The sequence below is a fragment of the Eupeodes corollae genome, chromosome 2 (assembly GCF_945859685.1).
Source record: "Eupeodes corollae chromosome 2, idEupCoro1.1, whole genome shotgun sequence".
In the NCBI taxonomy this organism is placed as follows: domain Eukaryota; kingdom Metazoa; phylum Arthropoda; class Insecta; order Diptera; family Syrphidae; genus Eupeodes; species Eupeodes corollae.
In genome coordinates this window covers 22,775,683-22,800,312 of record NC_079148.1, presented here as the reverse complement: position 1 = coordinate 22,800,312, position 24,630 = coordinate 22,775,683, and the positions used below count along the sequence as shown (strand labels likewise).

At 34.0% G+C, this 24,630-nt stretch overlaps 1 protein-coding gene and 2 long non-coding RNA genes across 4 annotated transcripts in view; 2 read left to right on the top strand and 1 right to left on the bottom strand.

The window, feature by feature from the left end:
* Positions 1-24,630, bottom strand: part of LOC129945553 (pleckstrin homology-like domain family B member 1) — a 126,414-nt gene that overhangs the window by 7,047 nt on the left and 94,737 nt on the right. For both annotated transcript variants that reach the window (XM_056055365.1, XM_056055364.1), the window contains exons 7-8: positions 19,360-19,567; positions 9-430 (exon numbers count right to left, since the gene is read on the bottom strand). In XM_056055365.1, the coding sequence (XP_055911340.1) occupies positions 9-430; positions 19,360-19,567 (630 nt within the window). The remainder of the gene's footprint in view (positions 1-8; positions 431-19,359; positions 19,568-24,630) is intronic.
* On the top strand, positions 3,718-4,871 carry LOC129945559 (uncharacterized). Its single transcript, XR_008781503.1, has 3 exons — positions 3,718-3,834; positions 3,949-4,087; positions 4,192-4,871. It is a non-coding gene; the product is annotated as an uncharacterized LOC129945559 (long non-coding RNA).
* On the top strand, positions 19,779-21,423 carry LOC129945558 (uncharacterized). Its single transcript, XR_008781502.1, has 3 exons — positions 19,779-19,920; positions 19,991-20,535; positions 20,601-21,423. It is a non-coding gene; the product is annotated as an uncharacterized LOC129945558 (long non-coding RNA).

Genomic DNA, 24,630 nt, shown 5'->3' with positions numbered 1-24,630 from the left:
AATCTTACCCTCGACAGCTGTATGAATCAACAAAAACATGTGGGCACTGGGCGATCTGGTGACCTGCCGATTCAATGTGTTGTCGTAAATCTAAATCGGGTGAGAAGATCGGTAAATACCGAGTAAGTGGTCGTTGATGTTTTGGCAGTGATCTCTTATTGCCCGACTGTAGTCGATCACTGCTTGTTGTGTCACTTGAATTGACACTTGAGCGTTTACCATCGTCGCTTTGTTCTGAGTGACGATTACCACCACCTCCTATTCCTCCTCCACTACCGCCTCCACCACCACCACCACCACCCGTCGATGAAGATAGCTCTATGCTGGATTTGTAGTTATTCTCTGATAAAAGATCACAACTCAATTCTGAATTTGCCTCGGACAAGGGTCGTGATCGTTGTGATTCTAATTCTGGCTGTGAGTGACGATTCTGAAAATAAAAATAGAATATTTACTTTCGTTTTAAAGCTAAATCTGAATTTTATAAATAATAATGAATGTAAACAATAAATCATTCAGCATGTTCGAGGAGGTATTTGATGTGTCATTTTCCAGGAATGAAATAAAGATTAAATGTTGATTTGTCGTCACTTGCAATAAATTCTTTGGAAAGAACGCATAATACTCGTAGAGCAAAAACATACAGTTTTTTGTTTTTACTTTTTATAAATTGTATACACGGTTCCAAAAATAGAAGATAGAAACTAATATCAGGGACTCCTTCACCAATAAGAAGTAAAATACGATTTTGTCTCGTAAAATAAAATAATAAAAACAATTTACGAGATAATTCATTGTTTCTTTGGTATTTGGCTAAAATCCAAAATTTTGATGATGGCTCTGTTCGTCGTCGTCAATTATTAACTACTATGGCATCTAAAAGGCGGGGACAAAGCATTGTGATTATTTTAATGATAATTGGAAGTATCTTCGTATGGGGATGGATAAACATATTATTGTTTTCCATTGTATTTATACACAATTCTTCCAAATGGGTAATGAATACTGTATGGGAGGGAGATGGTCTTCCTACTCAACAGTAATGTGTCATACTTCTATGAAAATGTCATGGCAATCACGTAATTTTGTTAAATGGGTCTAAGAGTGTTAGGAAATTAATGTAGTTTCTTATTTGAAATAATAACGTAGTAACCGTTAGTGCGTTGGACAGTCATGACAGAGGTCTTGGGTTCAATCCCTGCCAGTGCCATCTTGCGAGGAATTGACAAATTCTCCAAGAGTAATTCTTGTCATGAAAAGTGCTTTCTCAAATTAGCTGTTCGGATTCCCTGACAACAGTTCTCGTACACAGGAATGGTTGAGAGCTGGAAGTCACTAGGCCTACATAAATAATTTACGATAGTGTCTGACTGATAAAACCCATTCCTGAGAATGGTGGCGATCGAGTAGCACTTGAAGCCTAGTATGCTGCTGATGCGAAACGAAAATTCCCATACAAAATACATGATTGATTTCATCTCGGAGGAAAAAAAGAAACTGGCTTCGTTGGTCGAAGCCAGTGAAGCTATTTGGAAGTTAGAACATAGGCTTCACAAAAATAATTCAGCCGTTGATAGCCTCTGGATTAATAAAGCTGCGGAAATGAAAAATCATGTACTAACTGCTCAACAAAATGATAATAAATACATTTTTTTTTACTTTTGTTTACCAGCAACTAACTGCTTGAACTTGTCAATTGTTTTTGACAGTTAACAGAACTCTCCACAAATATTTTTCCGCTGTGGTTTTCGTTTTTATTTTCCTCTGCAGTTGGAGACCGCCGAAAAAATTCGTTTCACTTCAACTGCGTACTAGGCTTTACCAGCAGCTAACTGTCTGAACTTGTCAATTGTTTTTGACAGTTGACAGAACTCTCCACAAATATTTTTCCGTTGTGGTTTTCGTTTTCATTTTCCCCTGCACTTGGAGATCGCCGAAAAAAAGCTTAAGTCAGAGAAGAGTATCTTTTTAACACCATTGAGTTACGATTTTCCTTCTGAAAGCACTAATTAGGGAAACTGCACTTAGTGCAACTCCAATATTTGCGAGTCATATGATTTGTTGTTTTTTTTCACACGTGTCAGTTCTTTGTGTTTGTACACAACTTAGAATTGCATTCTTATTACTTAAGTTCTACATAAATGTGTTCTTTTCAAAATTCGTAAAGTTTTTTCTCGTTGCTTGATGAGTTTTACTTCAACGGATATTATTGATATATTTTCTAAACAATGCTAACGTGTTGAGAGACATGTGCTAGACTCATTTATTCCTCCTTCAGAAAAATAAGGGGTTCCGCCAGGTAGACAAATTGGTCGGCTTTAGACAGAATAAGGGACTTCATTTGTAGTTGAAAGTAGGACAGATTTTTCTTGACTAACTTTCCAGTCAACTTTCTGAAAGTTTTTTGGCAGCTGTCCTATCAGACACTAGAAATTTGCCGTAACTTATCAAGTCCCTTATGTCGTCTAAACCTGTCCATTCTTTTATCAATTATTTACACAATGGTCGCATTCACAAAGTCGCCACGTACTCAAGGGATTCTGATTGGCTAAATCTAACTACAAAAGTAGTTGAAATTTCCCCTCCGACGTGAATGAAAAACGAATGAATGTCGATTTTGACATTTCTTTCACATGAGAGTTTTTAATTCGTCGCGAATAAAGTTTGACTTTGACCACCGAAACCAAAATAAGAATGTTTTTTTTTTTAAGGTTAAGTACGCGCGATTATTTTATTCGTTGGGAGTGTGGATAATGTGGAACGCGAATAAAGTTTGACAGTTCGTATCAACTACAATTTTTTTCGCGACGAATATATTTGTTTTCTTAAATTTATTAATATATGATATTGAAAAGTAAAAGTTTGCATCATAAATCCAACAGAAACTATATTGCTATCGTTTTGTTAAGATTTTATGTGGAAATATGTCTTCAAACGTATATAAACTCACATTCGTTCGTTGGTCGCGCTCATGTGAATGCTGCTTTAGTGTAGAATGATTTTGACGTTTCCCAATCAGCTGCTCGGTAAAGACACAAAATGAAATAAATCATTCAGTGTTTAAATACAAATATAAATCATTCAAATTGTGTCTAAAATTTGATTTTATTGAATTTAAAAACACAAAAGATAAATTAAAGTTATCAAGTCAAAAATGTTTCTTATTTTATATATTTGGATTTGTCAATAATATGACAGTTCCAGATTGACTAGCTTTGTAGTGTAGTTTTGCATTCACAAAGACAGTTGAATTTTGACTACGAAGTCACTAGCTTAATGAATGCGTTCATTGATATCTTAATTTTGCCTTATATCTCCTGAACCCCACTCTGATGATGATATCCTTATAGTGAGCTTATTATGAAAAATAAATTTGAGATTGATGAGACAGGATAAAATTTTCAAAACATTTTTAGACTGAGAAACACAAGCAAATTGTCATTTCGTTCAAATGACGAAACCACGATCCTCTGTTGACTACAAAAATGCACCATGTTGACATTGTCCTTTATTTAGCGCCTTAAATTCCAACTAATAGTCAGACGAATTGAACCGCTTCAAAATACCACATTACGCTTTAAACACTTTTTTTTCATTTTTCTTTAACGATATTCAAATTTTAAGTTATTTTAAAGAAACTCAGAGATTCATATGAATTTATTCACGTTGAATGAAACTAATTTTTAAATTCAACAATATTATTTCTAATTTTTAACTCACTAGGTAATATTCAGCTCTCACTCGCGCTTGTGACGGCCTTCTTCTGTTTACATAAGTCATCCAAACAGACATTTTTAAGAAGCTTAATAATATAAATTTTTGCTTTAATAAGAGGTATGTATGTATGTTTCAAAATTGTCAATCACTTGCATTTATTTTTAAAATAAAATGTTTGTATTTTTTAAAAAATAAAAATGCACAAACTTGACAAAATTTATTTATATTTAGAGACCAAAAGAAAACAAAACACAATAATTGATGTAACTTATGCCGCCTTTGCCGTATATTCAAAACGAACGAATGATCAAACTACGTAAAGAACGAATAACCAGCCAGCCAACGGAGAACGGACACGGACACGGCTGAGGTTAAATCAAAATTTATCAACTGTCAACCACCAGCTGAATTTATCAACGCTTTTATTAATAAAACACACAACAAGAAAATAAAGACGTTTTATTTTATTTTCAGAAAATAAATTTTCTATTTCGATTTCGGATAAAATAAAAACTGTGCTAACGCACATCGAAAATAAGTGTGTGCGCAGGAGGCTCATTATATTTAGAGGGCAGAAGAGCCACCTCCTTATCTAATTTAGAAAATTTCAATTCAACACTGTGTTCGGCTGTGGTGAGTATTTTTAATACAAAAATGCCAAGTGCCAAGAGCAACACGTCAATGTGATGCGTAAGCAGTGACAAAACCAAAAACAATTTTTTTTTCTTAAATAATAAATAAATTGAAAATCGTGCGCGATTATAGAAATAGGTGTCTCCGGAAAGTGGTCACAGGAAAATCATCACTTGTTTATTTTATTTTTGAAATTTTTACTTACAATATATTGAAATGAAGTAGTGCTTGTGTACGTTGTATGGATAGTTTTGAGTCATGTTAAGTATTCGTAAAGAAAAAGGTGATTTCATCAATGAATTGTTGAGAAAGCTCGAGTTGCAGTGTGTGGAAGAGCGAAATAAAATGTAAATAAATTGCAGTAAAATGTCGTTGGTACAGGAAATACGAAACGTGTTAGTTTTAAATAAAGATATGAGTCGCAAATTGTTTAAAAGTACAATTTTGTGCACATTCTTTTATATTATTCATCAAAATCTGTATTTGGTTCTTATAAATCTTTAAAAATCTCACGCATATCATTTTTTGGTCAGCCTTCGAAAATGTGACAGTTCAGGTTTTCGTGCGTTTTGTTTTCTTAGGGCACTTTGGAATAAAAAATGTTTCACTGTAACAAACTTGCGCCAATTTATCCCATTTTAAATTTGTGTGCATGCCAGATTCCAAATGTTAGCACTAAAATGCTCATAAAGTTGTGTTGCATTCGTGATTTACCTAATGAGACTACGCATCATGACCATACGCATCAAGGCTAAATTCGGCAACGTTAGCCTGATATGCGCGCACGACCCACAGAAGAGAAAGACGACAACACCAAAGATATGTTCTTCGAGCTCCTAGACAAAACATATGAGCAGTATCCTAGGTTCGATATTAAAATTGTCCTGGGCGATTTTAATGCCAAGCTAGGAAGGGAAAACATCTTGGGAGGAATAATCGGGAAGAACAGCCTGCACGGCAACACTTCCGACAACGGATTCAGGCTCATTGATTTTGCTGCGGGGCGAAACGTCATGGTAGCCAGTACGCGTTTTCCACACCTCAACATCCACAAAGGAACTTCTCCAGATCAATCTACCGTCAACCAGATTGACCATATTGCGATCGACGCCAAAAACGCTTCCAGCATCATGTATGTCCGAACTTTTCGAGGAGCTTACATCGACTCGGACCACTACCTCGTTGTAGCCAAGGTAGCACTTTGGATTTCCAGACCCAAGGCAAAACAGGGAGGTGCTGGGAGAAGGTACAACGTCGAACGGCTACAATCGCCAAATCCTTTTCCGACCGAGTTACAAGTAACCTCTCTCGAAGTTCTCTGCCGCCAACACAATGTATCGAAAACCAGTGGCAACATTGCCAAGATGCAATCAGAGAACTCGCCTCTGATGTGCTGGGTTTCAAGCAGCCACCAACAAGGAACCCCTGGTTTGATGAGGAATGTCGGCAGGCAAATGCAGCCAAACAACAGGCACGCAAAGCGGCGCTGCATAAAAGGACGAGAGCTGCTCGTGAGCTCTATGAGCAGAAGAGGCGAGAGGAACGCCGACTTTTCAGAAGGAAAAAGAGAGGGCATGAGAAGCGTGCGGTCGAAGATGTTGAGAGGTATAAAAGCAGGAATGAGGTTCGAAAGTTTTATGAACAGGTGAAACAAACTTCACAGATACATAAACCTAGAACAAAAGGCTGCAAAGACGGAAGTTGGAAACATCATAGTGGAACCGCAGTCAAAGCTAAGGATATGGAAGGACCACTTCTGCAGACTGTACAACGGCGACGACGAACTGAATTCCGCTGTCAGGCAGGATGATCCATTCAACATAGACGATGAAAGCCAACAATCCCGTCCTCCCGACTTAGACGAAGTAAAGTTTGCCATATCTAAGCTGAAGTCTAATAAAGCCGCTGGAGCGGATGGCTTGAACGCCGAGCTCTTTAAAGCAGCTGGAGATAAGTTGGTTAGGAGCATGCACCAACTTATCTGTAAGATATGATCGGAAGAAAGCATGCCCGATGAATTAAACCTCAGTATTGTTGGCCCGATCCTGAAAAAAGCAGACTCTCCAAACTGCACCAACTATAGAGGAATCAGTCTACTTAACATCACCTATAAAATCTTATCTACCGTAATATGTGAACGCCTAAAGCCCATCGTCAACAACCTGATAGGTTCTTATCAGTGTGGTCTTAGACCAGGAAAGTCCACAGTAGATGGGGCGTTGGCCCCATCGTAAAAATTGACACCAAAATGGACCAGAACGTGTACAGAGATATCATGTTGGATCATATGGTACCCTACGCAGAAGATAATTTGCCGTTATTATAGCGCTTCATGCACGACAACGACCCTAAACACACTTCAAAGTTAGTGAATTGTGCCTTAGAGGTGCATGACGTTTTGAAGTGGCCAGCACAATCACCTGATCTTAACCCGATCGGAATGATGTTGAACATCACATTGAACAACAAAAAAAAACAACCAATTTAACACAATTGTGGCAGGAGATTCAAAATGCTTGGTATGTAATTCCAAAGTCACGATGTGAGGCTTTGGTTGAAAGTTTGCCCAGAAGAATTGCTTCTGTACTGCAAAATAAAGGGTTCCCTACCAAATACTAAGAAAAACTTAGAATTGATAACGGTAAGTAAAAGTTTATCAAGAAATTGTTGAATGTACTAAAATCGTGTCCAGGCCAAAAATTGATGTTTCTACATTCCATACTTTTTTCTTCTTACAGATGTTAAAAATATTTGATGAAGTACTATGAAAACATAGTGCTATGTATTTGTAATGTAAATAAAATATAACTTATTTCATAATAAGAAAACAAATTGAAAATTAAATGGTTTTTATTTTCTTTAAAAAGTGTGCTAAATTCTTGTCCACCACTGTAAATACATCTAGAAAATTCGATCTAACCATCTTTGTGGAAAACTTCACATGGAAGCATTTTATTTGGTTTAGCAAATATCCTTCTATAAAACAACCACACAGCTCTCCAGTTTTACATTTCACATTCATTTGAAATGAAATTCAAATCGACTCAAAATATAAATTGGAGTTCTGAAATTCACTTTTATCGATATAATTTTTATAAACAAATTGAATTTCCATGTTCGACATTTCGATATTTATTCGACTAAAGGAAATTGTTTTAATTCAAAAAAAGTATTTTTTGACTTAACCCTAGATAGATAAATCATGTGTATCACTTATGGTCTATGAAATATGGTTATCTTTCTAGGGTTAAGGGAAATAACCCTAAACTAACGGTTGCAGCTTCTACTTTGTAGTTGAGGGAATGAACAAAGCATATAAAATGATTTTTTAGCTTGCCACATGTCATTTTTCCATAATTTTCGAGTAAAAAAATTGCTGCGTTCAATCTCAGACAGATAGGGTATCCGATACCTTTTAGTTAGTTACGTGTAAAATAACAGCTGATCAAACACAGCGGAGATGTCAAAAATGGAATCCAAAGGCTTCCAAAAATGTCTGGGGTGTTTAGGTATCTGTTGAATTTCAAGAAACTGGAAAATTGATTACAGCTTTTTGTATTTGTTGGTAAACAAAATGTCAGTTGAAGTTGTATTTGAGGATGTTCTGTACATAATAGACGATGAAGAAGCTATTTGCCTCCGAATTTTAGAAGGTAATTGTGATCTATTTTTTTAAACTTCAAAATTGACTTATTTTTTTATCGTTTTGTAGATGACTAATTTGCTAGGTCTTACCTCCAGTCTATAGTGTCCAGCATTCTAAAGGATAGTTTAGTTTAGTTAGGATAGTTTTCTGTTAAACGTTAATCATTTAAAACCGGAGATTTCGCAAGTAAATTATTAATCGTATAGAATTCCAATTGAGCTAAAAGGAAATTTAACGTAGATTACAGATTAAGGTTATTTCTTATTTATTTAATTGTTACGCACCTATCAATTCATCATCGTCTGACAAATCAGTTGAATAATCCACTAAATTTTTATCTAACAACAATTTTAACTTCGAAGCTTAAATGTTTCTCTACTTTTTGTGAACAGTTGAAAGTTGTTTTTATTTTTTGACAGCTATTCAACTCGTTCAACAAGGTATCTTAAAATCCACCTATCCGAGATACCCTATCCAACACGATATTGAACGCAGCCAATGTTCTCTTAAAAACTGACATATTAAAAACTAATCTTTGACAACAAAGCTTTTCCCAAACTATATTATCGGAAACTTCTTTTCGCAAAGAACTGCATGAAAACTAATTTTCATGCAAATTTAAAAAGTCTACATTAATATTTCTGTGTCTTCGTGTTCTCAAACGTCAAAAAGTCTACATTAATATTTCTGTGTCTTCGTGTTCTCAAACGTCAAAAGAAAGCCAAAAATAATATGACCCAGTAGAGGATGTATTTGTTGCTAGACAAGTCCCAGTCTATAATTCGTGTATTCAGCAGGTGACATTTGACCAAAATAAATACATACATAGGTCTAGTAGATTTACGGAATACGCTTTCTAAAATATAAATACTACTTAATTTAGAAGATGTGGCGATTTGAAATTTAAAAAAAAAAGAGTAACAACGAATTTCAAACATTTTTTAATAACTAATTATTATTTCAATTACTAAATTCGAACTGGATATTATTGGATAGCTAAATAGTTATTTTAAAACAACATTTTTCTGTAGTTATAAAATCTAACCACAAAAATGTACATATTAATTATTTAAAGTAACAAGCTTTTTAGGTGAAAAATATGTTAACTTACTAAAATCATTTTATGTACTTGAACACATAAACAAAAATGATAAATTGGTCATTAACACAACAAGTAGGTAAAAAGTGTGCGACGATAATAATTCAATATAATTCAAGGACAATTATTTAAATATTAAATTTTCTAATTTAAATTATTTGGATTGATTCCAAAAGAGAAAGTAAACGAAAACAAACTGGGCCGTTTTTAACATACATATACATACATACATACATACATGTGCATGAATAGGGAATTTTAAAAGACGTAAATTTGATGTTTTGTTATTATATTATTAATATTGTTTGTTTGTTTGTTTTTATTATTCCAATTGGATTGAATTATTATGCTTAGGTATTTGAACTTTAATAATGACAAACAAGTTGTTTTTTTTTTGAAAAATTAAAATGGAAAGTGTGGAGGATTATAGTTTTGAGAAAATAGTAAAAATGATTTAGAATTTAGAATATTTTTTTTTAAATAAACTTAGTGAGAGGAAGTACAGTGGCTCTCACCTTAAATGATGCCCTTAATTTTTTTCTGTGAAAAGCTAAAAAATGTATTGTATGGTTATTTAACAGAAGTTAATAGTGAGAGTTGCCATTTTTTTTAATATAGTCTCGTAAATTCGATTTGGAATGGAACTATACAATTTTTTTCAGGTATTAAAGCGAAATATGTGACCATCGTTTTTTAATGGCTGCGATTAATGAATGTTTGTCTTCGAATTGCCTCCCTGACTCGTATACTTTACGTGAGAGAAGTCCCCACACATTCTCTATTATGTTAAGGTCAGGGGAGTATAGGGGCCAGCATCTCCACATTTTGACTCTCAATCCACTGCCTTACTGTCCTCGCTGTATGGAAAGGGGCATTATCATGTTGGAATGTCCACGATTTTGGTCCAAACAGATCAAAAATCTGTGGGAAGGCCTTTTCTAGCACACCTTTATAAGACTTTGCACTCATTCTCGATGTAACAAATTGGAGTTCTACGGCTCCGTAGAAGGAAATAGCTCCCATAACACCATAACACTGCCTTCACAGCTATGCAGCCGACTTAAATAATGCTCTTTTTTTCGAAGGTCATGAAAGTAATAATCATAGCCATCAGGGCCCTCTAAATTGAACTTTTTATCATCTGAAAAAATCACTTTTTGCCACTCTGACTTCCACGACATGTATTTCTTACAGAATTGGAGACGAATTTCTTTCCTAGATTCGTTAAGTGGTGGTTTTTTCTGATTTTTTTTCTTTTCAATTGAGAAGCACTTTTAATCACGCGTTTTACCGTAGCTAAACTGCAATTGACACCGGTTTTTATTTTTATTTTTGACGCGGAATCATGAGAATCAGAAGCTGCTTTGATGATAGCACGTCTATCAGCCATTGATGTGGCGGTATAAGTTCCTCCTTTGGTTTTTCCATAATTATGGATATTTCGCAAGTAACTGCCTACCAAATTTTGAATTCTTTCAATTTTTTTCGGTATAAGTCGTTGGCTTAGGCCTGATTCCCGAAATGCTTTTATTTTGCCTTTTCCTTCCTCGCTTAAAGATTTTCCTCGACACATTTTGAACGTTAATAGGAAACACTAACTTTATTGATAGATATAATTTCAATTACAATTAACACAAACTCAACGCCAACTGCAATATTTGCTGTCGAACCTATTCAGATGAGCCAAAATAAATGCTTGTTTTTATGAATAAATTTAGTCTTTCTACCATGTGAGGATAACGGTAAGCTTTAAGACCAAATAGTAAAAATGATTTAGAATATTTTTTTGAATAAACTGAGTGAGAGGTAGTACAGTGGCTTTCAGCTTAAATGATGCACTCAATTTGTTTTCTGTTAAAAGCTAAAAAAAATCACTTAAGACTACAACCAAATACGACAAACTGGTATATAAACACTTTTCACATAGTTTGTTGTAGTCACATGTCAAACGGTACCCCAAGAATGTATGTTCTCAAGAAAAGACAAATATCTTTAAACTCTGAGAAAACAATCTCACAGCTTAAATGATGCACTCAACAAAAACTGCAAAAAATTACCGCAGTAAGTCTTCAAAAACTAAAAACAAATTGCAAAAAGCTACATTTATTCAGTTTTAATCAAAGTACCATCATTTTCGGACACGCGAGTTATTTTGTTCGACAGGGGATGTCATACAAGCATCGAAACTAGTGAATTGATAATTAAGCACTTTACAGAAGGAAAAATCCAAAGAAAAATTGCGAAAATGGTACAAAAAAGCTCTTCAACCGTGCAACACATTATAGAGCGTTATGTTTACGAAAACCACGTCGTTAATAAGGGTAAAGAAGCCCGAAATAATTTTTTTCTAATATTGACCGTGACGGTGGATTTTGAGAAAAGTAAAGAGTGAACCTTTTTTAAGTGCACCAAAGAAGCTGAAAATTATTTAAATAAAAAGAGCAATCCGGAGATAATTAGAAGAATTTTGCGAAAAGCCAATTTAAGAAGCCTTTCATTAGCCCTAAAAATAAAATTAGCAGGGTCAAATTTGCTCGCGAGCATTTAAGCATATAGGCAACCAAATACAGAGCTTCAGGCCAAGAATTTGCGTGGGACGGTAAAACACGGTGGAAGTCACGTTATGGTGTGGGGCTGTATGTCATCAGCTGGTGTCGGTAACTTGGTTTCATCGAAGGCAATATGGACAAAAATGTGTAATTAGATATATTAAAGCAAAATTTAAGGCAAAGTGCCACTAAACTTAACATAGAAGGAAGTTTTCGGATGTACCAAGACAATGATTGTTAATTGTTGAAATAAATCCTATTTAAAAGTATGATTAATTTTTATTTTTTTTTTTTTTTTTTTAGATTTCCACCTCCTTATTTGAATTTTTCAAAATATAAATGTACTGCATCATTTACGATGTGAGTCACTGTACTGATAAAAATAGCAATACAGTCGATTCTTATTTATTTCAACTCGCGGGATAGATATCTTAGTTTTATCAAAAAACAAATCCCTGAAAGCTAATTAATATTTTCATATAAGGTCTTAAGTCATTATTTGGTAATGTTCCAAAGCCAATTGGTCGTTTCATGAAATTTACACTCCACGCTATCAGATTAGCATATGTTGAATATAATTCAGCTTTGCGTGGTTGTTGTTTATATGCTGTTAATTTTTGTATTTCATATTTGGTTCACTTACAAAAAAAAATCATTAGACAGAGTTTTCGCATTGTCTTTATAAATAATCAATTTAAAAATGTAAAAAGTATTTTATTTTGCTTCTCAAGTATAGGGTATTCCAATTTCTCAGGCAAGCTACAAGTCCATCTCGAATAGAAAAATCATGATTAGCTGTTATTTTGACATAAGGGGACATGACTTGATAGTAAGGGAGATTTTTCTTGACTAACTTCCCAGCAGCTTTCCAATAAAGTTGCCTTAGTTAAAAGGCAGTTGCCCAAACATATAATAGAAACTTGCCTTATTTTTGGCCTATTGTGTAATGAAAATTTGTGAAACAATTTATATGACAAATTACTTTTAAGTTAATTATTTTTTCCTAATCAAAAAAAAACAATTACTTGTTTGTAAATAAATCATTGACTTTGACAGTTAAGTTGCGAACTGTCACAAATTTGTATCTATTTAAAACTTCAAGAAAATGTTTAGGAACGATGCAATGAATGGGCCTATTAAGTAAACAACTAAGAACAAAGTTGAGTTGTAATCCGGCAATCGGTATTACCGATCACAACTAGTTGACTGTCACAAGTCAAAAAGTAGTCAACTAAAAAATGGTTGACTTTTTAAGTGTGTTCGAGGTGTTATGTAAGCCAGTTGAGTTGTCTCTCAGTTGTGATTGTTGTCAAAACTCAACAACTGATATTTACCGGTTGTGTATGATTTGAACATGAGTTCCATCGATATTGCTTCAGGAAATTTGGTTTTCTGGTAAAAATGAATCTTCGATAAATTCAGCTCGTCATTTGTCATATGAGTCTTAATCCATTGTGGACAGATACGTTTTTCTAGTACGTCTAGAAACTGTTGGCTGAGCAAGGCCTGAATTAAAATCTTTACCACTGCACTTTTGTTTACTTCCTTCTGCCATGAAACGTAGGGCAGTGCAGAGTTTGAGAATTGGTGGGATTGCGGAGGAACGCTGTGGTTGTTTCAAATATTCTTTGATTTCGTTTAGCACATAAACTTTGTTGAGTCTAAAATTACTTATTAATCTGCAACAAGACCAAGCCATTAAATCAACACTTCTCAAAGAATAATTCAAAGAATTTGTTTACAAATAATACTTTGTTTGGAAGTTCCAATGGATTGGAGTGATCTCGAATATTTTTTTTCATCAGCGCAACATTGAGTTGATTTTCATCTTCTGAATTTACAAGAAAAAAATCAATAGAACTCTCCATTTCGTACTATTTTGTGTTTTTTATAAAATTTTGCCTGAATTCAAAACTTTGAAATGCCTACGTCCTTTACTTTACACAGCCGATTTTGACAAAAAACAAGCACATAAAAGTCTCCCATAATACCAGTTTTTTGTGTAGTTGTCTTCAAATTGTGTTGTCTTGATTTCAACTCAACTTAGTTGAGTTGTGATCCATAATAGGCCCTGAAGTCATATTAATACAAATCGTAACAATGTGCAGGTTCAGACAACATAAGGGACTTCATTTGCTGTCAACGGAATTCTTTGAACGTAACTTTTGACCAAGTCAAATAGTTAGTTTTTCATGTGTCATAAATTTCAAACTCAGAACTTTGCTTCACTAACCTTTAACTTCAGATGATAGTGTGCAAAAACCACTAAACACAATTGTCTAAAAAACACTTTTCAGACAAGCTACAATTCCATCTCGACTTGTATTTTGTATTTTAATAAAATATTAATTATTCCTTTTCCGAGTTGACAAGGAATTCTTTCACATAAAACATCCAATAGAATTTTGCAGATTATAAATAAATCAAAGAGTAATAATGTTCAGTTTTCTGTTGAATAAAAATTATGATTACTGTCATTTTGACATAAGTGGAATTAACTTGATAGTTAGGGAGATTTTACTCGACTAGCTTTCCAGTCAAAATTCCAATGAAGTTGCCTTAATTGGAAGGCAATGTTTTGGCAGCTGGCCAAACAGATACAAGAAAGTTGCCTTACTTTCAAGTTCCTTATTTTACCTGAACCTGTCTAATCTGAATTTTTAGGTACGACAATAGTTAACGACTGTAAGCAATACTTGACAATAGTTAGAAAAAGAACAGATCTCAGACCTGAAGCTGATAAGTATTCCTGGAAGTACGGCTGAATTGTTTAAGGGGTGGAATGCAACTGGCTAATTCGACAGAACATTGTCTGTACAAATATCGGTAACACAACGAAAGGCATGACACATTGCGATGTAAACGTTACGGCTATAGTTCTATCCCATATCATTTTTAATGCCCTTTTTTGGAGTCTATCCAAAAGATTTAAACTTGTTTTTGGGGCACAATCCCAGTCTGAAAATGAAGAAACTGCTTTTTCCTATTGGTAACTTCTTACGAAATTTTCAGTACAACAATGCTCTCATTGATACCGTCCAAATGGTTTAGCCATGGGTTGAGGACCAAACTGTTAATTGATTGCATTGAACATATTAATCAAACGACATCAATATAATCGCAATCGTATCTATGACTGACAAATTGTTAATTTTGTTTAACCCTTTGTTATCGAAGGACTTGGTTTTTGTTATGAAACCTTTAGGAACACATCTGAAAAGTATCAATTTAGTAGTTCCACAGCCAAACCACTAGGAAACCTGACTTCAAAAAAATTCTTCCATTTTTTTTAAATTTGTTTTAAATACAAAACTACTGCAAAATATAAAAATTCGAAAACGAAAACAACAATTTCTTAGCTTATTTAGTTCTGCTGATGACGCGCAGTTTATCTACGTATACATTTAATAGCCCTAAAACATGACAAGTTAATCTTTTTAAATCATTCAACTTAATGTTAATGCTTTTAAAGTAAAGAATACAACAAAACAAAATTACAAAATTCCTAAGAAACCACTGAAGAACCGGCTAGCCATCCAAACAAATCTTATGTTCAAGATGAAAATAAAGTCGTTTTATTTGCATTCTAAAAATTAATTGACCAAAGAAGTCTGTTTAATATTTATTAATATTAAACATTTACACACTTGTGCGAATTAAGATATATTTTCATAACAATTAATTAATTAACTTAATATTAATTCATGCTTAATTAACTTTATATCACTCACACAATAGAAGAATATCTGCTAGTAATTAAGTGTTAGTGACTTATTTAAAAGCTGACTTCAGTTTTGTTGTTTTATATTCCAAAATATATACAGTGGTGTGCAAAATAATAGCAGTGTAATAGGCAAGAACCCATAATTTTTCATAAATCGAGAACATATCCACTTTTTCTCAACTCTACTGTATTTTGGTACTATAGATAGTAGATAATTTAACGGTGAATTCTTATTGCTTTTTTGAATGGCGCTTTGTGTAGTGTTATTCATTATTTTAGGCGTGCAAAATAAAAGCAGTGATTGACAAATTTATTTTAAATAATTGTGTTTTGATTAAATTTTGATTTCAAAAGTGATAAAAAGTAAGTCCTGTTATTCTATTTTATAGTTCCATTAAAATTGTAATAAAATTAATGAATTTATGAATTTAAAGTGGGTCGAGGCAAGCACTGCACACTAGAGAGGCGGGAAATTATAAAAAAGCTTGTTTTGGAAGGCAAAACCTATAAAAAGATTCAAGAACTTCTTGGCTGTCCGACGAAGATGATACGGAACGGAACCTTTGAAGAAAAAGCTGAAACTAGGGGACGTAAGCAATCTCAAACACCATCTTTTAAAAAACGTGTGGTTCGTTTCTCAAGAAATAATCCTACAGCAGCAGCTACAGAGATTGCAGACGAGCTTGAGGTTCCTTGCCGTGTGCATACGGTGAGGAGAATACTAAAGGAGCATAACCTAAATGCTCGCAGCCCATGAAAGGTTCCACTTTTAAAGAAGAACCACACAGTTAAGAGGATAAAGTTTGCGCGCAAGCATTTAGGATGGGCTCCTGAAAAGTGGCGAAACATTCTCTGGGCCAATGAGAGCAAGGTGGTTCTCTATGGTGGTAAAGGATCTCGGCAGTTTGTGAAAAGACCTCCGAACATAGAATATAACCCCAGATACACCACGAAAACAATTAAGCATGGGGGATCTAGTATAATTGTTTGAGAATGCTTCTCCTATTATGGAGTTTGCCCAATATACTGGATCAAAAGCATTATGAATCAGCACTCTTACGTGGATATATTTCAAAACACCATGCTGCCATATGCCGAATACGAAATGCCGCTCAAATGGGTATTCCAGCAGGATAATGACCCAAAGTAAACCAGCAGAGCAGCCAGGCAATGGTTCCAAGATAATAGGATTGAGGTCATGGAGTGGCCTGCATAGTCTCCTGACCTCAATCCCACCGAGAATCGATGGGCAGATATCAAAAAAAGAAGTATTCAAGGCAAAACCAAAAAATAACAAAGAGTTATGGAGCGTTGCTGAACACAAGAAAATCACTCCTATTATTTTGCTCGCTTTATATTGAGGCTTATTTTGTTTTTGGATTACTGCTTAGGTAATTAGCAATAAATTAAATTCCATTCTAACTAAAAATTAAATTTTAATCAATCTTAAGGAGTTTTACTTAAAAACATTTCCAACACCAAAGCCCTTTTTATGTTTTATGTTTTATTTAAAATAATTTTCCAGTTGTGTTCATAAAAATAGCAATGCATAGCAAAGTACTAGATCTATAACTTAAGAAGTAAGAAAAGCTGTAATAAGTTATATCAAAGTATATAAATAATGTTAGCTAATGTATTAGCTTTTTGTTGCATAGCTATTGTTTTTTATGACTAATTCGCATCTACGTAGCATCGAGTCCACTAAAACCTGACAATTCTTTTGAATTCTTGGGTTTTGTTTTACGAACTGCGTTCTTACCATCCCCCCACAAATATTCGATGGGGTTAAGGTCGGGGGATTGAGCGGGCCACTCCATAACGAATAGCTTCTTCTGCGCAAACTATGATTTTGCCTTTTTTTTGACGTATGCCGTGATTGTCTTGTTAATATATCCAAACCAATGGTATTTTCTTTTCAGCATAGGGTAACATAACCTTCTCGAGAATTTTCACATACTCGGTTGCATCCATTACATCCCCGATGGGATAAATAGGCTTGGCCGCGTAATATGAAAGAAAAGCCTATATCATAATTTTTACTCCACCATGCTTCTCTGTTTTTATAGTGTACCGTGGATCGTTTGCTGCATTTTTGGGGTCTTCTCACATATTCGACGACCGTTGGATTCAAAAAGGACGACTGCTTTCAGCGCTCCACAAAACATTCCTCCATTTCTCTTTTGCCCATTCTCTATGCGCTTTGGCAAACTCCATTCTCTTTGCCACATGCCTTTTCGTCAAGAATGGTACCTTGTGTGGACTTCGATCTGGTAACTTCGCTTCTAAAAGACGTCTTCGTATTGTTACAGAGACGATTTCTTATTTCCATATTGAAGAGTTCTGTTTTGCTAACTAAACTATGTTTCTGTCAGTTCTTACAGTAGTCATCCTTTTTGGGACGCGCTTTTCCGGTTTATTTTGCAATTTTAAGGCGTTACTGACCATTTTGCTGAACAGCCTAGGATGTCTTAAATATTTTGGTAGGTTTTTCCCTAATAAGTCTTCGAATTTCTTTGGTGCAGTGCTTTTACCGCCCCATTGTTTATTTTTGGGCGAATACTTATACATAATTTATATCCTAGTATGGTACAAATACTTAAAACTTTACATAATAAAATGTTTATTTACTGATAAATTTAAAAAAATGAATATTTAACACTTTTAATTATAAAATCGAAGGCACTGCTATTTTAATGAACACTCTATATTGGTGCAGTGCTTGTCTCGACCCACTTTAAATTCATAAATTCAATAATTTTATTACAATTTTAATGGAACTATAAAATAGAATTACAGGACTTGCTTTTTATCACTTTTGAAATCATAATTTAAATCAAAACACAATTATTAAAAATAAATTTGTCAATCACTGCTATTATTTTGCTCGCCTAAAATAATGAATCCCACTACACAAAGCGCCATTTAAACAAAGCAATGAGAATTTACAGTTAAATTATCACTTCCACCTGTAAACATAATTACTCTGAGTACCAAAATACAGTAGAATTGAGAAAAAGTGGCTTTGTTATTGATTTATGAAAAATTATAGGTTCTTGCCTATTACACTGCTATTATTTTGCTCGCCACTGTACATATATAAAAAGAAACAAATATCAAATGACGAATATGTTTTTAAGGGACTAGCTGACTACTTGATGATTATACTAGAGCAAGGATAAAACTCAACGTTTATTTAAATACTCTGTTAATTAGACAAAAGCCCAGTGACTTACAACTCTCAACTATTCCTGAGTTCGATTAATTTTGTCAGGGATGGAGGGGACTTACATTTCTAGGACGAATCCGGACGGCACTTTTCATGACAATAATTACTCTGCGAGGATTTGTCAATTTCTCGCAAGAGGCTGTGCCTGTGAAATAAAAACTTAAGATTGCACAAGCAGGGATTGAACAAAGACAGTCGTACGTACTAACATACACGTCACGGTTACTGATATAGACAGGAACTTATTAATAATGATGCATAGTTTTACAATTTCATTCCTAATCCTTAACGGCAAATGCGTGAAAGAATATCTATACCTTTTACTAATTTATAGCGAAAACTTCAATAAATATCTATGATTTTAATATTTAATCAAATGATAAGATTAAATAAACCTTCTTGAATGAACAATACTATTCAACTTAAAATGAATAGGGGTATTACCCCCAATTGTTAGCTCTCGTTACAATTTACTAAATTTTCTTGTCACCTTTTATTGCACTTGATTTTTTTTTCTTCAAATTTTTAAGGGAAACAATTGAATACCGCTGAGTAATTAGATATTTTTTCTCACTACAAAGACATTTTTGAATTGATAACACACATTTCCCCCCGCTTTGATAACAAAATATTAATTATCAACAATATTACATACATTATTATTTACTACCGCTTTCAAGAGTGGAAGAACATTATAAGTAATAAATTCCAAGAAACACTCAATAATGTCTTTAATGTAACTTAACGAATGAAGTCTGTACTCACTTGACTAGATTTATTTTGATCATTATTAGTGCTTTCGTTGTTGGTGCTGTTTGCATTTGTTCTGCTACTGTGTTTGTTACTGGCGGTGGTGGTACTGGAACCGACTAATTTTCTGTCTGCATCTTCCACCTGTTGCTGCCGATTCTCTTTATCCGTCAAATCATCCATTTCCGTCGACTCCATGACATCCTTATTACTTGTTGAGTTACTACATTTAAAATAAAAGAAAAAAACAAACAAAATTAATTTCATGACATTTGTAAAATTTAATTAATTTACCAACAAATAAATGAAGAAATTTTTTCAAAATTCATTTGGAAAGTTATTCACTGGCAATTTGGCAGTTGGCAATATTTGGCTGATACGAGTACTAACGCCCAAAATTAACAAAAAAATTATTTTATATTATCGCCTTCTATTCTCTGCGTGATGTGCTCTAAAGTACCCCAGGCAAATAATAGGTATAAATTGATCGAAATGCCCGAGTTTATGATACACTTTATCGATGCTCAACACACAAATTGCTATTTATCGCACTGTTGATTAGTGACACCACTGCAGGTAATATGACTTGACTATCAGTATGATATTGATTTTGTATTTTTTCAGCTTTGTGTTTTTCTTATTTCAGCTCCGGCACAATGGAATGTGTGATAACAACGGTGTGGCTGAGGTGGCCGGCCCGCAGCGGTGGCAGCGGCGGCGGCGTAGCGCGGCGGCAACGCAACTACAGCTACTAGATATAACCTGCCTGCGTTAAGCTTACGACTTATTTCCTCCAGTTAGTCAAAGCAGATAAAGAATGCTGATCGAATGGAGGAATGAAAAAATGAGAACGGATCTATGTTATGTATAATAATGGTTACCGACCGGTCAGGCGGGTTTATTGCCGTTATAAGCCGAGAGTTGTACTTCAATGCGATTTAAAGGGAGACGAAGAAACCCAAACACAAAACTCTGTGCTGTGCTATGCTGTGACTGTCATGTGGAGAGTTAACAATTGTGTGTTCTTTTCGTACAATTTATTTGATTATGTTTCCCAAATGGAATTATCATCAAATACGCGTGGAGTGGCGTGGAGCAAGCAGATAGATAGATAGCCCAGCATGAGAACTGAATGTCTCTCTATACGCTGGATGCTATACGAGTATACAAGTCGAGTACACTATATAAAACGTAATGAAGCTACTTTAATTTTTTTTTTCTTATTATGGAGTATGACAACAATTATTTCATTTCAGATGTGTGTGGAATTATACAAATGATATAATTGTGTGTACATTAATTATGCAAATAGCCTTGTATCTATGGGTTGCATTGTATGGGTTTTCTAATCAACAAATAAAAATATTTACTTAAGAAATCTTACGGCAAGTAGTCGTGTTTCAAGTTTATATTGATTTAGGTTGTATCTACACAAATGAATGAGACATTTTTTTAAAAATTTTTAAATTATTTAATTAATTGGCTAATTTGTCGCTAGAGGGTGTCTTTTTGGTTTTACTTTCATAAGGAAATTGTGTTTCTTAAAAAATGCCAATGTGAAAAATTCAAATCAACATAAAACACTGTTGGATTGGATGCAATACAGCAACAAAATAAAGTCTCCAAAAGGGCAAATAAGTAGAAATAGGTAAATAGGAAAAACCCTGTTATGTCAAGTTTTCCCTCGAGAGAGATGTGAATGATATGCGGCCCATCATACAAAAACTTAAAAGGGTTCATACAAATTTGATGAAAGTATTTGATCTTAAATTTTTCATTTCCATCCGTAAAAATCACCGGAAATTTTGAATTATTTGTGAAAAAATTTGGTGTTGAAAATGTATAGAGAGATGAATTAATGTCTACAAGTAGTGTATAATCTTACTAATTTTTTAGTATTTATTATTAATTTATTAATACATTATTTATTTCTTGATAATTTTTTCTTACATTTTGTTGATATAAGAATTGTAAAGCTTGACAAAAATATTGCCGTCTGCCTAATTGACTTATTTCGAGTTTTTAGTAAAAAGAAAGAAAAGGTTAAAGTTGTAAATACATATTAAAAATAATTTTACGAAATATATAAGTAATAAATTTTAAATAAATAAAAACAAATGAAGAACCTGTTTTAACAGAAAAAGAGATTTACATTCTATTTAATCATCATTTAAATTAGTTTAAAATTCAATCGATGAAACTGTTACTAAGGCATGATTCACATATAGACAAAGAATATTCCAACCTGAGCAACCATTTAAAAGATCCTTTGTATCTTCAAGTGTAAGGAAACTCTTTGAGAAGTAAAGCCTGCTGATTTCTTGTAAGATTGGGCACACAGCTAGAAAATGATACATGTTTTCGGTTTCATTGCGGTTACACAAACTACATTTCGGGCGAAGGCCAGTTCTATGAGGTCTATAATTTAAGCAAAGCATTTCAGTCCTTGCTTTAAAGATAACTCTCATTTGATTAAGAGTGAGTTTTCGTTAAAATAATTTCGAATAAGAAGTGTGTGGTTTAATTCTTTATATATAAGTCTATTAGTCGATGTTTGGGCTCTATTCAGACATTCCAAATACAGGGAATCATCTATTTTAGCTATACAACTGTAGAATAAGTCCTGCCAATTGGTATGGGCTGTATTATTGAGGTCGAAGTCTACACTGTGTCTAAAAGATAAATCATTCCATTTTTTGAAAGGTGATATTTGACGTCTAAGAGCATATTTTAATATCTATTTTTGAGATTTGAGTCAGGCCTTTTAATAACTTTTATTATATAATCAGCATTTGATTTGTGGCATACCGGATTCAGTGTGGATTGCATATGTAGGTGTTGAGTTATCCAGTTTAAGGATGCGTTTGACAAATAAATGTTGAATTACTTCAAACTCTTCTAAGTTTTGATAGCCAAACACTTGATTTGCATAGCAAAGGCATGTTTTAATGCTTGCATCTAACACTCTAAATTTAGCAGTTGCATCCACATACTTGTTGCAGAAGAAATTACACCACATAAGGTTTATTGCCGTTTTGGCTGCATTGCATTTTTCTTTTGCATGTGAGCGAAAATCAAGGTTACGAGTTATCAAGAAACCTAAGTATTTGAACTGATTTACTGTTTCTATTGGTTCACGTTCCAGAAACCATTTCTCTTGGAAAGTTGTTCTTCGATGAGTATTTTAAAAAAAACACGATTTTCGACTTTACAACATTTATGCTTAAATCCCATAAATCACAAAAACGCTTGAGCTTGTTTATTTGCAACTGCAAAGCTATGGGATTATCTGCCAATAGTAAAATGTCATCCGCGTATAGGAGCATTTTTATTTATGTTTCACCAACCTTAATACCACCAGGGAAATCTTTGGATACATCATCATATAAACTTTAATGGACTTAATCCACAGCTTATATAAGTTCAGAAATGTTGTAGATAAGCCTAGGTTCGAAATTTTATAAATTAAAGAACTCCTGTTAACCGTATCAAAGGCTGCTTTTAAATCGACAAAAAAAACGTAAAGTCTTTTTTTATTCTCTAAAAACATTTTGACTATAGTAGTGAGTGCAAATATATGATCAACCCGGCTTGGAAAATACTAAGTAGTTGATTCTCTTCAACCCATTTCGTCAACCTATGGTATTGAAGATGGGTGAATATTTTCCGAAGGCACGGGAAATCGATATGCCCCTGTAGATGTCTGGGTGCTGGGGATAATCTTTTTTAAATATTGCGCAAATCCATGCTCTTAAAAAAGATTTCGGAATATATTCTTCCTCAAGTAGTCTGTTAAAGAATAAATTAATATGAGCCAAAAACAAATTACTGATGAGTTTTAAATGTTAAAGTAACTATGTCCGTCTGTTACTCAATCACGACTTAACTACAGAACCAATTTGCATGAAATTTGGTATGGAGATATTTTAATACCCGAGAAAGGACATAGGCTACTTTTTACCCCGGTATGACGCATTCCCATTGGAAAATTCAGATGGGCCGACCAAACCGTTGAACAGATTTAAATAGGAGATAGTTTGAGACTTAAGAAAGGGCATGAGTTACTTTTGACCTCGGGAAAACAACGCATACCCATGAGAAAAATTACTTTCCGGAGAATCTGATCGCTTTCACTCCTAAATTACCAAAGATTTGAATAATATTTGAATAATACCCATGAAATAAGTTGTCAAACATGTTAAACTTATCATACACGTATATTAACTCGGGCTTCGGACGCCACGTACCTCAAGCTCTCAATGTTAGACGCAAACTGTGGCTCCCACAAAGTTCCACAAATAATAATTTTAAACCTAAACTTTGCTATGCTTAACCTTTCATCGAAAAACACGATTGATTTTTTAAAAATTGAAATGGTAGTGTTCAGTTTTTTTTTCTACAAAAATTATACTTCAAGAAACACGTAAAACCACTGATCACATTATATAATTTCGGTGAAGCTACAGACAATGGGTCATATGCTAAAGGATGAAAAAGTTCTCAGAGTCAGAGCTGAGGAGCTTGAACTCGCATGTGAGATCGATTGTGCAGACTAGGAGTCAGACTCAGATTCATATACAAAAAAACGAGTTCACTCTCTACAGTTCTGACTCAGTGAAATGAGAACCATCTCAAAGCTCTTTGTATGCACTTGCACTAGTTGAAACAGTAGTTTCTGTGCGGTCAGTCGAGACAAGAAGGAAAAATGTCTTCTGAAAGCGAAAATGAGGACATAAGTGAAACAAATATGAAGTCCCGCTTAAAAGCAAAATAGATAAAAAAAATTGGAAATAAGAAAATAATTCTTAAGTACTAGGAAGAACATTTGCTTATTTTGATGCTTGTAAATTGTTCATTCGCGTTGCACGTAGCTTGTACATTTATTGAGTAGTATCCTTTGCGGTTGACGTACTCCTCGTGGTAAAATAGTGGTGATCCAATCAGTTGCACGGTTTGCAATTTTTGTTGCGAATTGCTGTACAACCCTAGATATCGTTGATTGATTGACACCAATGCCTTCACCAACACCGCTTTGAAATCCAGGATCTCCTACATAACGCAGAAAAAACCTCATTTTTTCTTGATGAGTAAAAAAGCATCACCACGTGTTCTCAGGATTGAGCCCAAAACCTCATTTGTCAATAATTGCACACCTGTTTCACTAAATCTATACAATTTTCGAAAACCTTCACCAGTTCGAATCTTCTATTTTTATAAATACGATTTGTATCGAAATTATTCAGAAACTCGTCCATTTTCATAGTTGTTTATCAACTGAGTAAGAGA